The 12,500-nt window shown below is 47.4% G+C and overlaps 1 protein-coding gene across 1 annotated transcript in view; it reads right to left on the reverse strand.

The window, feature by feature from the left end:
- Window positions 1-1,076: 1,076 nt before the first annotated feature.
- The window catches only part of LOC137880233 (neuropeptide Y receptor type 2-like), a 23,048-nt gene continuing 11,624 nt past the window's right edge, over window positions 1,077-12,500 (reverse strand). The window contains 4 exon segments of the mRNA XM_068721460.1: window positions 1,077-1,943; window positions 1,945-2,079; window positions 2,391-2,544; window positions 4,288-4,453. Of these exon segments, the coding sequence (XP_068577561.1) occupies window positions 1,464-1,943; window positions 1,945-2,079; window positions 2,391-2,544; window positions 4,288-4,453 (935 nt within the window). The 3' untranslated portion in view covers window positions 1,077-1,463.

Consider the following 12,500-nt stretch of genomic DNA (forward strand, 5'->3'; position numbering starts at 1 on the left):
TCAGGGGCTCCATGAGAGCGACTTTCTCGGGTTGCCAGGTTGTAAACGGTCCGGCTGGTATAGCTACACGGATCTGAGTGTGGGGGGGGGGGGGGGGATTGGCCACGTTTGTCTCTCCCGCTGAGGTCTGTTTAAAGGGGAAGTCCACACCTGTGACTGAACTGCATTGTGGGTAATGTTCAATAATCGCGTAGCACATGCTGCATGCCGTATGCGACGTAATCAGTCAGTATATGTAGCGACAACATGATGACAACATGAACCGTATGATTTCAGCTCTGACATCAGCGGTCCACATGTTGAGAATGTAAATGGTTGATTTCACTCATGAATTAGAACATGATGAAGCGACATAATATCCTGGTTCGTGAATCTCACGAGACTGCAGTCTCAAGGCACCCGGACGCAATGCATCGTGGGAAAGTTCTGTTTTCGTATCTTTTCATGTGGCGCCAACGAAGCTGAAGTTAAGGCCTAACTGAAACGCGCCGGTGCCCAAATTTCAACAGGAGACATTTTTGAAAAAGGTGCGGAAATCGGTCACTGGAGTTTGGGTTTTCGCACCGCTTTGAACGCAGCGTTTCGACGCGTCCGCTTTGCGAGAAGGACGTCGCCTCCTTTGACGCCTCTTCTCTCCGCTTCTCCTCGTTCACCCACATCTCTGCGTCCTCCTCCTCCCGCTGATCCTCTCCTCTGAGAAAAGAAGCAACCTTTAATCCTCTCCGTCACAACGTCTTTCCTGTGTCTCATCTGGCTCCATCCACAACAAAACAAAAAACACATTTTCATGACAAAGAAACACTTCATTTCACAAAGCTTGCATCATGCATCCTCGTGCTGCTCCTCAACACCTGACAAATACATTTTGTGTTTGCACGGTCCTACGCTTTTATTTATTTTTTCAGAAGGCGTGTGGACAATCAGCCCCCCCCCCCCCCCCCCCCCCCTTCTGTAAGCCACTCTGGGTTAAATGTAGGAGCTAAATGCTTCACGCGTGAATGAAGATGGAGTAAAGCCCTTAAGTCCAAGGTCGGTTGTTTCGAGCGTCGAGAAGTCGTCTCTCTGTTCAGGCCAACTCCTCGCGTCTTACCGGAACAAACTCACACTTTGTCAGAGTCACAAATCCTTCATGCAGTCTTTCACTTCAACAAATCCCCCCCCCCCTCCAAAATAAAGGTTCACGTTCTCAAAGGGGACGACGCTCCATCTGGTGTCAGTCTTCTAATCCCCCGCTCGTCTGCGCCTCCTTCTATTTCTGGCTTCCGAAAACTCTTTTAATCCCCCCGTGACCGTCCTCTCGCTCTGTTGTCTCTGTTGTCTCTCCCGTCCTTATCTCCCCTCCGTTTCTTTTATTGTCTTCTGGGGAACAAAAGGTTTGCTGACAACGATTGTCTTTTTCCTCCCCTCCATCTCCCTCGTCGTTCCCTTCACTCCCTTCACTCCCTTCACTCCCTTCGGGGCGCTCACACGTCGGTGGCGTTCAGGTGGGTGGACACCACGTCCTGGGTTTCAAGCACGATCTTCTTTGCCCTCCCTCCTCCTCCTCCTCCCCCTCTCCTCCTCCTCCTCCTCCTCCCCCCACGGGGGTGAATGCTGTCCAGCCGTCCGCTCCTCCCCCTCTCCCCTCCCCCCCTGCGACACTTGAAGACGGCGAGGAAGGCGGCGCGGTAGTTGCGGTTCATCCAGCCGTACAGCAGCGGGTTGGCGAAGGTGGAGCACATGGCGACCACGTGGAAGACGGTGTAGAGCAGGCGGAAGTCGCGCATGTCCAGCACCGTGCTGTCGATGTCGGTGGCCAGCTGGAAGGCGTGGAAGGGCAGCCAGCTGACGGCGAACACCACCACCATGGTCACCAGCATCTTGGTGGTCTTGCGGCGCCGGCGGTGGCGCTCGGAGGTGGCGCTGCTGCTGCCGGGGCCGCCGCTCTCCGCCGGGCTGACGTGGGCCGCGCAGTTTGGACCAGATGCGGGCGTAGGCGAAGGAGATGATGGACAGCGGCAGGAAGTACTGGAGGATCAACATGGAGATGCTGTAGACGGTGCCGTCCGTGTTCTTGCCGGGCCACTTCTCCGTGCACACCTGAGACACGAAGACATTCAGTTTAGTGTCTTCATCTGCACCTGATTAAGCGTTGTACTGCGTGTGTTTTTTACACACCGACTAGAACAACACAAGGGAGGAACAGAACAGAGAGTAAGATATGCTACAAATCAGGGAAATGCGACGACGTATGAAAACTTCAAAACTCAAAGCAGGAGGAGAAAAGAAGGAAGGGGGTCGATGAAGGGAGCGAGGGGGAGACGGGAGATGAAAGAGATGGCGAGATCAAAGACACGGATGAGGAGGGCGGCGAGGTGTGTGTGTGTGTGTGTGTGTGTGTGTGTGTGTACCTGTATGGTGTGTCCGGGCTGCAGGGTGAAGGAGCCGTACTCTCTGAAGATGGCCAGAGGGCTGGCGAGCACGGCGCTCAGCACCCAGGTCAACGCGATCACCCCGAAGCACACGTCCTTACGCATCCTGGTCTCCAGGTGGTACACGATGCACCTGAAACACACGCACACGTCTCCTGTCCATCGGCTGACTCGCCAAAGATCGATGATGAAGGAGGGAACGCATCCCTGCTTGTTTACGGCAAGTGCGGCGCTATTTACACCTCACCGCCTTCCTGCAAATGATTCACGAGCTGCCGCTTCGGTCGCATCGCTTCCAAAAAAGGGAAATGACCTCGAGAGACTTCCTGGTTCAAATACACTAAAGACATGTGCAGTGAAATGTGTCCAAGTCTCCAAAATAACAGTGGAGAAAGACGAACGATTCAATTTCTGTTGGAGTGATGGTGAAGGCTGTGAAATAGGAAAGAAGGAAACGCCGACGTTCACCTTCTTAGTTTAGCTTGTTATCATGCTAACATTTGCTAATTAGCAATTAACACCAAGTACAGCTGAGACTGATGGGAAGTCATTAGTAGTCAATTTGCAGGTATTTAGTCATAAATCAAGGAAATGGGCAAACTCGCCTTGAATATCTGCAGAAGGTAATAATGTACAAACGGCAAACTGTTCATAAGAAGTGGACGTAGCCGTCGCCATCTTTGTTTTTGCAACCAGTGAACAGGAAGTGACCACATCTGGACTGAGGAGGACGTAGAGACCTGTCAATCAGTGTGTAGCCCCGCCCCTAAATCATCCCCTGCTTTATGGTGTGTTTGACTCTAAATGGAGCATAATGTACTAAATGAACATCATGCTGTATTGAAGAAGACTGTAAACTAGAGATTGAGACCATAAACTCATGTTTACAATGTTTACTGAGGGAATAAATCAAGAGAGAAGTAGAGTCATTTTAGACTAGACTTCTATACAACCAGAGGAGTCGCCCCCTGGTGGACACTAGAGAGAATGCAGCTTTAGCACGTGAAGCTCTGACTTATCTTCAGAGATCGTTATGTTAAATATCAACTGAAGACATGCAGAGTGAATCCGCCTGTTCAGCTAACGAACGCCAACAAAGAACAGAAACTCAGCTGCTCGGATCGTGAAATGTTTCTGCCAAAAGCACAACTTTCAAACAGCGAGTGAAGACGCTTTGTGTCTGCGGTCCCTGGACAGGTGGACTACAAAACCCACAAACAACTACAGCAGACTGAGGACGCTGGTGAGAGCTCCAGGAACGTCTCGGAGGACCGAATGTTTAAAGTCCGCCGCTTTATTTAAATCCTGAATCTTTGGTCTTTGAAGCTAACTTTTAGTGCACCTGTCAGTGTAGTTTAAAAAGTATTGTTGGACTGCAGCAGCTCTGAGATCAGGTCCTCAGGGTCAAGCAGGGTGAGCTTATGTAAATGTTCTACTCTCAACTCCTACACTGTTCCAGTGGGCCCCATTTGCATGTGAATCTTCATGATAATCCTCTTTTTCAGGTGAAAATGACTTTCAGATTTCTTTTTTGTCCGTCAGCTCAGAGCGAGCGAGACGGGTCAGAGTCCTGCAGGAGGGAAGGAAGCGGTCGAACTCAAACTCTTCCCTGCGACGCTTCAATGTCACTTCGCTCAACAATCATTAACGCGAAGTGCAGCACATTGCAGAGCGAGCGAGCGGACGAGATCGGGGGAACGTTAATACGAGGTGAGATACAGAAGCTACGAGGCCTTCAAATACGGCGGCATAAGCCCCTCCCTCAGCGCCGTAATCCCCTTTTGTTTCCGCCTACAGCGGCCCAGATGTAACCACGTAAAACATGCCACATGGAAGTCACTGTCTCCGCCTTCCTTTCGCTCTAAGCCCCACCCACCTGTGGCGGTCCAGGGCGATGACGTTGAGCGTCACGGTGGAGACGTGCACGGCGAGCCCCTGGGCGTACGGCAGCAGGAAGCAGAGCGTGCTGCCGAACTTCCACTCCCCCTGCAGCGTGTAGACCAGGGTGAAGGGCAGGCACAGCGTGTTCACCAGCAGGTCGGCTGCAGACCACAACACAGGAAGTTCACAGGTTATCACAACAGATGTGTGTGTGTGTGTGTGTGTGTGTGTGTGTGTGTGTGTGTGTGTTTGGACTTTCTGTTGCTGCTGATTGTTGCACATCTGTGTTAAACGTTCCAATCAATGACAGTCTGATAGACGAGCGTTAAACCGCGTGACGTCCAATAATGTGATCTGAATGCATTTCCTTTAGTTTAATGAAACATCTGCGCAACATTTGAAATTGTTCAAAGCAATAGTTCGACACAGACGGAGTTTTATTCTTCTTCTCGTCTGACTCTCAGAGAGACGTTGAATCAGCGGGTTTCCCAAACGAATCCTTTCCTTTAACAAAATATAACAGAAACACTTTTTATGAGCAAATAAAGAAGCAATTAAAACCAGAAACGAACCGTTTGTTTTGTGGAGTTTACAGCAGCAGCACTACTCGGCACCTCCGTGGGAAGAACCTCCGTTAGCCAACAGTTAGACAACGATGACGAGAAAAGAGTCACAGAACTTCTTTCAACTCGTTCACCAGCTACTGGACCTGTACTGCACATGTGCAGACTAGCACAGGAGCTAACGGCTAACGATGACGGAGGTTGCGCTGAGTTACATCGTGATGCGTTCAAGCTCTGCTTAGTAAAAATGAGCATTGGGGGCGTTAGAAAAGGCTTTACTTGCCTCCGTGGAGCCGTTGTGTGAGCGGTGGGTCTCCTCACGTGTCCTCCGCTCTGCACTCTGATCGCAGAGACACGGGGGCCCGGCGGGGACCGACCCGGTACCGGAAGGGGAAGGGGGGGGGCAAGGCCAAGTCTGCGACCCTCAATCAGTTGGGGATGTTTGGCCTGTGATAAGGGCATCGTGCCAAATCCTGTCAGAGCAAAAAAAAAAAAAAGAAAAGCTGCAGGGTCTCAGCTCCTCCCTCCTCCCTGCTGGAGTCACGCATGCTGCCCTTCTGCTGCGACGCTTCAGGACACAGAGTCAGAGAGAGACGTTCTTCAACAGTGACGAGAGGGAAAACAGATTGTAGGAGACAGGTCAAAGGTCGCTGCTAGGTGGACACGTTCTACTTCCTCGTCCATGACGTAGATGTTTTTGTGGGACCGGCCTCTACTCCAACAAGTACTTTCTCTCCATCTGACCAAAAGAGGTTCGTCACGTTGAGCGCTTCAGACACTTAAAGAAACGACTGATGTTCCTCTCCAGAGAGGAGGAGGGCGCTGCTTCAAGGTGTCCGTGAGCGCCATCCGAGTGGTCCACTAAGGAGACGAGCGTTCACACGAAGACAAGGAGACGAGCGTTCACACGAAGACAAGGAGACAAGCGTTCAGACGAAGACAAGGAGACGAGCGTTCACGCGAAGACAAGGAGAAGAGCGTTCACGCGAAGACAAGGAGACGAGCGTTCAGACGAAGACAAGGAGACGAGCGTTCAGACGAAGACAAGGAGACGAGCGTTCACGCGAAGACAAGGAGACGAGCGTTCGCACGAGGACAAGGAGACGAGTGTTCGCACAAAGACAAGGAGACGAGCGTTCGCACAAAGACAAGGAGACGAGCGTTCGCGCGAGGACAAGGAGACGAGCGTTCGCACGAGGACAAGGAGACGAGCGTTCGCACGAGGACAAGGAGACGAGCGTTCACGCGAAGACAAGGAGACGAGCGTTCACACGAAGACAAGGAGACGAGCGTTCAGACGAAGACAAAGAGACGCAGCGGGAGGGACAGCGGGCGGAGCAGCCGGCCCCCGTTTGTGTTGTTTTTCGTGGTGATTTAAGCGACGTCGTTCTCTCCCTTGCTGCACGTTTCACATCACATCCGTCACGATGCTTCTGCTCCTCTTCCTCGGTCTGCTCCGTTCTTTTGTGTCGCTTTTGATTTTCCTCTCGGCGGCTTCTTCTAGTCACGGTGTTTCATCGCGTCCACAAAGCGTCGCACATCGGAGAAGTCTGCTTATTAAATGTAACGAGCATATACATTCTGCTCACGGATATCTTTCAATAAAAACACACGTGAATATATTCATGAAGGAACAATGTGTCTCACTTCAGATCAGATGTGAACTTCTCCCCGTCTGTGTAAAAGCAAATATTCAGAAAATACAGAATAAATCCTCTTTCTCCGTCTCTGACTCTGAATCAGCTCAGCACATTGGAGGACGTCGATGTTCTCCCATGATTCTTTGCTCTTTTTGGGGGTTAATTCTGGGTCAATGCAGCGTTAACTAAATACTGAACCTGAAACAATCACCAAGACAGTGATGGTAAGAAAGCGTGACGTTCAGGTCAAACATCAGTCAAAAACATCTCAACATACATGTTCTAGTATAAAGGACAAAGGACCAGGATCTCTCTTATCCGGGGTCAGCAGGTCCAGCAGGTTGACCCAGACTTCCCTTCCCAGACGTCCAGTTGAACTGTTGAAGCAGAAGGTTCAGTCGCTTCCACTTTAAAGGTCCTCTTCATCTTCTCTCGTGGAAACATTAAAGTCTTCGTCTCTAAAGGGAAGCAGGTTGTTATTTTCTGCTACACCTCTGCACTTCCAGTCCGCCTCTGCTCGGTGAGAGACAGACAGCAGGACTCGCGTGATGTGTTCTCTTTCTGCCTCTGAATTAGGTCTCTTTAGTTGCGGTGCAAGATGTGCTGAAAATGGCCGGCTGCCATTTCCTGTTCACGACGTTATGTTTGTTCAGCTTTCATATAAAGCGTGTAGCTCAAAGTGCTCAAGAACAGACGGCAGGAAGGGAGAACGCGTTGAATAGGAAGCAGAACACATGCAGACAGACTCAGTAGAGACCAGCTGGAGGACCCAGAGGAGCCTTTAGCAGCTAAAGAGACAGACGTGTTTGTCAGGAGGTGGAGGAGACCAAAAACAGAGCTGAAAAAGACAATGTTTGGATTTACGTTCATCGGGTGAAACGATCACTGCCGACGACAAACGGGTTTCCTCGAGGTGTGTTTAACCACAGTGTGGAGAGGTGGTCTGAAAGAAGCATGTCATATCACTGTGCTGGATTTAAGACAAACAGGACTTTCACTAAGGAGACCGCTGCGTGTGTCCGAGTCCACGTTACAGTTCACCGCAGCTTTGTTACGTAACTCGAGTAGTTAACGCCTAACCAAGCAAACCTGAAAACCCAAGTTGGAAGTTTACGAACTGTATGTTTCTTGTGAATGAAGGGAAGTTTACTTTGAAAAGACACTAACCAAGAGAAACCGTACGTTTGTAAAAGACATTAAACGTGTAACGAGCGGAAACGGACACGTCTCTCCGGCCATAGTTTAAAGCTTTTTATTTCACGAGTTGGCTGATCTATGCTTGGCTGAAACTGTCCTGGATCTCTCTCTGTATTCAGCTCAGTGTCCCTGAGAGACGGTCCATATCGGACAATTCAGCGCCGCAGACTGGACGTCCGTTACCAGCACAGGAAGCTGTGGAGAGTCACACAGGAAGAGTGCGGCTGACACTCATTTCAACAGAGCTCTCAGGATTCCACATTAAAAACAAGGCAAACTTAAAAAGGAAAAAATAAGTTCATGATACTTTTTCAGGACACAGGCAATCGCTGTGTGTGTGTGTGTGTGTGTGTGTGTGTGTGTGTGTGTGTGTGTGTGTGTGTGTGTGTTTTACTTGGCATCCAATTTTCTTTACACTTTTCAGAACAACTGACCCTCCAGGCAAAATATTGACGTATTAAAGCACAAAAAAACTCCGTTAAACACACACACACACACACACACACACACACACACACACACACACACACACACACACGTGGAGTGTGCGGTGGAACTTTTGGTGATTATTGTTTTCTTCTACTTCATGAACTTCTTGGAGAAGCAGAGGGAGAAATAGTCCTCCTGGCTCCTCTTAAACTGGAGGGTCAAAGAGTCACGATTATAGAGACGTTTCAAAACTAGAGCTCTCCGTCGCCTCGAATCAGAAATGAGTTTACATATCGATTCATTTATCTCAGAAATGGAGGCTTTATAATAATAAGTTATATCATGAGGCTGGTGTTTTTATATACTTCCCTTTGTCAACAAATCCTACAAATAGTCCACAACCAACAGCGTGTTAATCCTTTCTGACTTCCTGTCTGTGGTCCAGTGGTTCCTGTTGAAGGTGTAAATCTCTAAAAACACAAATCTATAGTTTTGTGTCCTAAAACAGCCGCTCACTGTAGCAGCCTGTTCTCCGTCGCTGTCCGTGGTCCTGAAGTCTCTTTCTGTCGCTGTCCCTGGTCCTGAAGTCTCTTTCTGTCGCTGTCCCTGGTCCTGAAGTCTCTTTCTGATGTCTGTCGCTGTCCGTGGTACTGAAGGCTCTTTCTGTCGCTGTCCCTGGTCCTGAAGTCTCTTTCTGATGTCTGTCGCTGTCCCTGGTCCTGAAGTCTCTTTCTGATGTCTGTCGCTGTCCGTGGTACTGAAGTCTCTTTCTGTCGCTGTCCCTGGTCCTGAAGTCTCTTTCTGTCGCTGTCCCTGGTCCTGAAGTCTCTTTCTGATGTCTGTCGCTGTCCGTGGTACTGAAGGCTCTTTCTGTCGCTGTCCCTGGTCCTGAAGTCTCTTTCTGATGTCTGTCGCTGTCCCTGGTCCTGAAGTCTCTTTCTGATGTCTGTCGCTGTCCGTGGTACTGAAGGCTCTTTCTGTCGCTGTCCCTGGACCTGAAGTCTCTTTCTGTCGCTGTCCGTGGTCCTGTAGTCTCTTTCTGTCGCTGTCCATGGACCTGAAGTCTCTTTCTGTTGCTGTCCGTGGTCCTGAAGTCTCTTTCTAATGTCTGTCGCTGTCCGTGGTCCTGAAGTCTCTTTCTGTCGCTGTCCGTGGTCCTGAAGTCTCTTTCTGTCGCTGTCCCTGGACCTGAAGGCTCTTTCTGTCGCTGTCCCTGGACCTGAAGGCTCTTTCTGTCACTGTCCCTGGTCCTGAGGTCTCTTTCTGATGTCTGTCGCTGTCCGTGGTCCAGAAGTCTTGATCTGATGGCTGTCGCTGTCCCTGCTCCTAAAGTCTCTTTTTAAGGGCTGTTGCTGTCCCTGGTCCTGAAGTCTCTTTCTGATGCCTGTCGCTGTCCGTGGTCCTGAAATCTCCCCCTGCCTCATCTAAATTGACCCATCCTTCCATGCTTCCTCTGAAGACTGTGTTATGAAGTTAATGTATTATTGTTCATCAGCCCCCCCCCCCAACACACGGACAGACAGCGCCGCCCCATTTTCACACTCCATTACTCCTCATAGTCTCCTTGTCATTTTCATTTGCCCGTGCTCTCATTAATTCACCTGTTTACTCGTTTTCTTGTTGATTCATGCATTTGTAACGACATGTTTATTCAGGTATCTGTAATACAGAATGTGTTCATGTTTTAATTAATCTATTAAAGGTTTGGATTAGAAGTCAAATTAATGTTTTACTAATTAAAACTGAGTTCAGATACTGACTGCGTGTTATTCACCGTCTTTCCTCTCTAATAATTATAAGATATTTTTTAAAAAAAAACACCTTAAGAGAACCGGCGTTGAGTCGCTGTTATGAACACGTCCAGTGCCTCTCAGGCAAACACGATCCAGGCAGCAAAAGTATTTTTTTTAATCTTGCCACCAGTGTGAAATTTCACAACTGAGCATCGTGTGTCACTTCACAGGCGGAGGACGTGTGAAAGCGGCCTCGTCCCGCCCTCATTATAAACACACAGAGCTGAGGTGACATCAGTCGCTACGCTGTGACGGAGCGCTGTTTACGTGAGAGGACTCAACAGATGTTCGGTCAGAGTTGAGATATTCTCCAGCTCATTAGAGCAACGTGAAGCTCTGCAGGATGATAGGAATGCACAGTTCAATCCTTCACCTGCTGTGAAGCCGGCTCCTGGTCACGTGACGCTGAGAGGAGCCTTTATTCTCTCACTTTGTCTCCATTTTTAGAAAGTACTGCATCTCCTGTTGGCTGCTAGGAAACTGATAGTTTTACCACAAAGTGCCGGTTTGACCGCCAAGATCAATACAACGTACTAGACATGTAGACATGTACACATGTAGACATGTAGACATGAAGACATGTAGACATGTAGACATGTAGACATGAAGACATGTAGACATGTAGACATGTAGACATGAAGACATGTAGAGATGTAGACATGTAGACATGAAGACATGTAGACATGTAGACATGTAGACATGAAGACATGTAGAGATGTAGACATGTAGACATGAAGACATGTAGACATGTAGACATGTAGACATGAAGACATGTAGACATGTAGACATGTAGAGATGTAAACATGTAGACATGTAGACATGTAGACATGTAGACATGTAGACATGTAGAGATGTAGACATGTAGACATGTAGACATGTAGACATGAAGACATGTAGAGATGTAGACATGTAGACATGAAGACATGTAGACATGTAGACATGTAGACATGAAGACATGTAGACATGTAGACATGTAGAGATGTAAACATGTAGACATGTAGACATGTAGACATGTAGACATGTAGACATGTAGACATGTAGAGATGTAGACATGTAGAGATGTAAACATGTAGACATGTAGACATGTACACATGTAGACATGTAGAGATGTAAACATGTAGACATGTAGACATGTAGACATGTAGATATGTAGACATGTACACATGTAGACATGTAGAGATGTAAACATGTAGACATGTAGACATGTAGACATGTAGAGATGTAGACATGTAGACATGTAGACATGTAGACATGTAGAGATGTAGACATGTACACATGTAGACATGTAGAGATGTAAACATGTAGACATGTAGACATGTAGACATGTAGAGATGTAAACATGTAGACATGTAGACATGTAGACATGTAGAGATGTAAACATGTAGACATGTAGACATGTAGAGATGTAGACATGTAGAGATGTAGAGATGTAAACATGTAGACATGTAGACATGTAGACATGTAGAGATGTAAACATGTAGACATGTAGACATGTAGACATGTAGACATGTAGAGATGTAGACATGTAGAGATGTAGAGATGTAGAGATGTAGACATGTAGACATGTAAACATGTAGAGATGTAGACATGTAGAGATGTAGAGATGTAGACATGTAGACATGTAAACATGTAGACATGTAAACATGTAGACATGTAGACATGTAAACATGTAGACATGTAGACATGTAGAGATGTAGACATGTAGACATGTAGACATGTAAACATGTAGACATGTAAACATGTAGACATGTAGACATGTAGACATGAAGAGATGTAGAGATGTAGAGATGTAGAGATGTAGACATGTAGACATGTAGACATGTAGAGATGTAGACATGTAGACATGTAAACATGTAGACATGTAGACATGTAGACATGTAGAGATGTAAACATGTAGAGATGTAGAGATGTAAACATGTAGACATGTAGACATGTAGACATGTAGACATGTAGAGATGTAGACATGTAGACATGTAGACATGTAGACATGTAGAGATGTAAACATGTAGAGATGTAAACATGTAGAGATGTAGACATGTAGACATGTAGACATGTAAACATGTAGACATGTAGACATGTAGAGATGTAGACATGTAGACATGTAGACATGTAGACATGTAGAGATGTAGACATGTAGACATGTAGACATGTAGAGATGTAGAGATGTAGACATGTAGAGATGTAGACATGTAGACATGTAGACATGGAGAGATGTAGAGATGTAAACATGTAGAGATGTAAACATGTAGACATGTAGACATGTAGACATGTAGAGATGTAGACATGTAGACATGTAGACATGTAGAGATGTAGACATGTAGACATGTAGACATGTAGACATGTAGAGATGTAAACATGTAGACATGTAGAGATGTAGACATGTAGACATGTAGACATGTAGACATGTAGAGATGTAGAGATGTAGAGATGTAGACATGTAGACATGTAGAGATGTAGACATGTAGACATGTAGAGATGTAGACATGTAGACATGTAGACATGTAGAGATGTAGACATGTAGACATGTAGACATGTAGACATGTAAACATGTAGACATGTAGAGATGTAGAGATGTAGAGATGTAGA

The sequence above is a fragment of the Cebidichthys violaceus genome, unplaced genomic scaffold (assembly GCF_023349555.1).
Source record: "Cebidichthys violaceus isolate CVI_PGR_0920_01 unplaced genomic scaffold, fCebVio1.0.p SCAF_276, whole genome shotgun sequence".
Classification (NCBI taxonomy): domain Eukaryota; kingdom Metazoa; phylum Chordata; class Actinopteri; order Perciformes; family Stichaeidae; genus Cebidichthys; species Cebidichthys violaceus.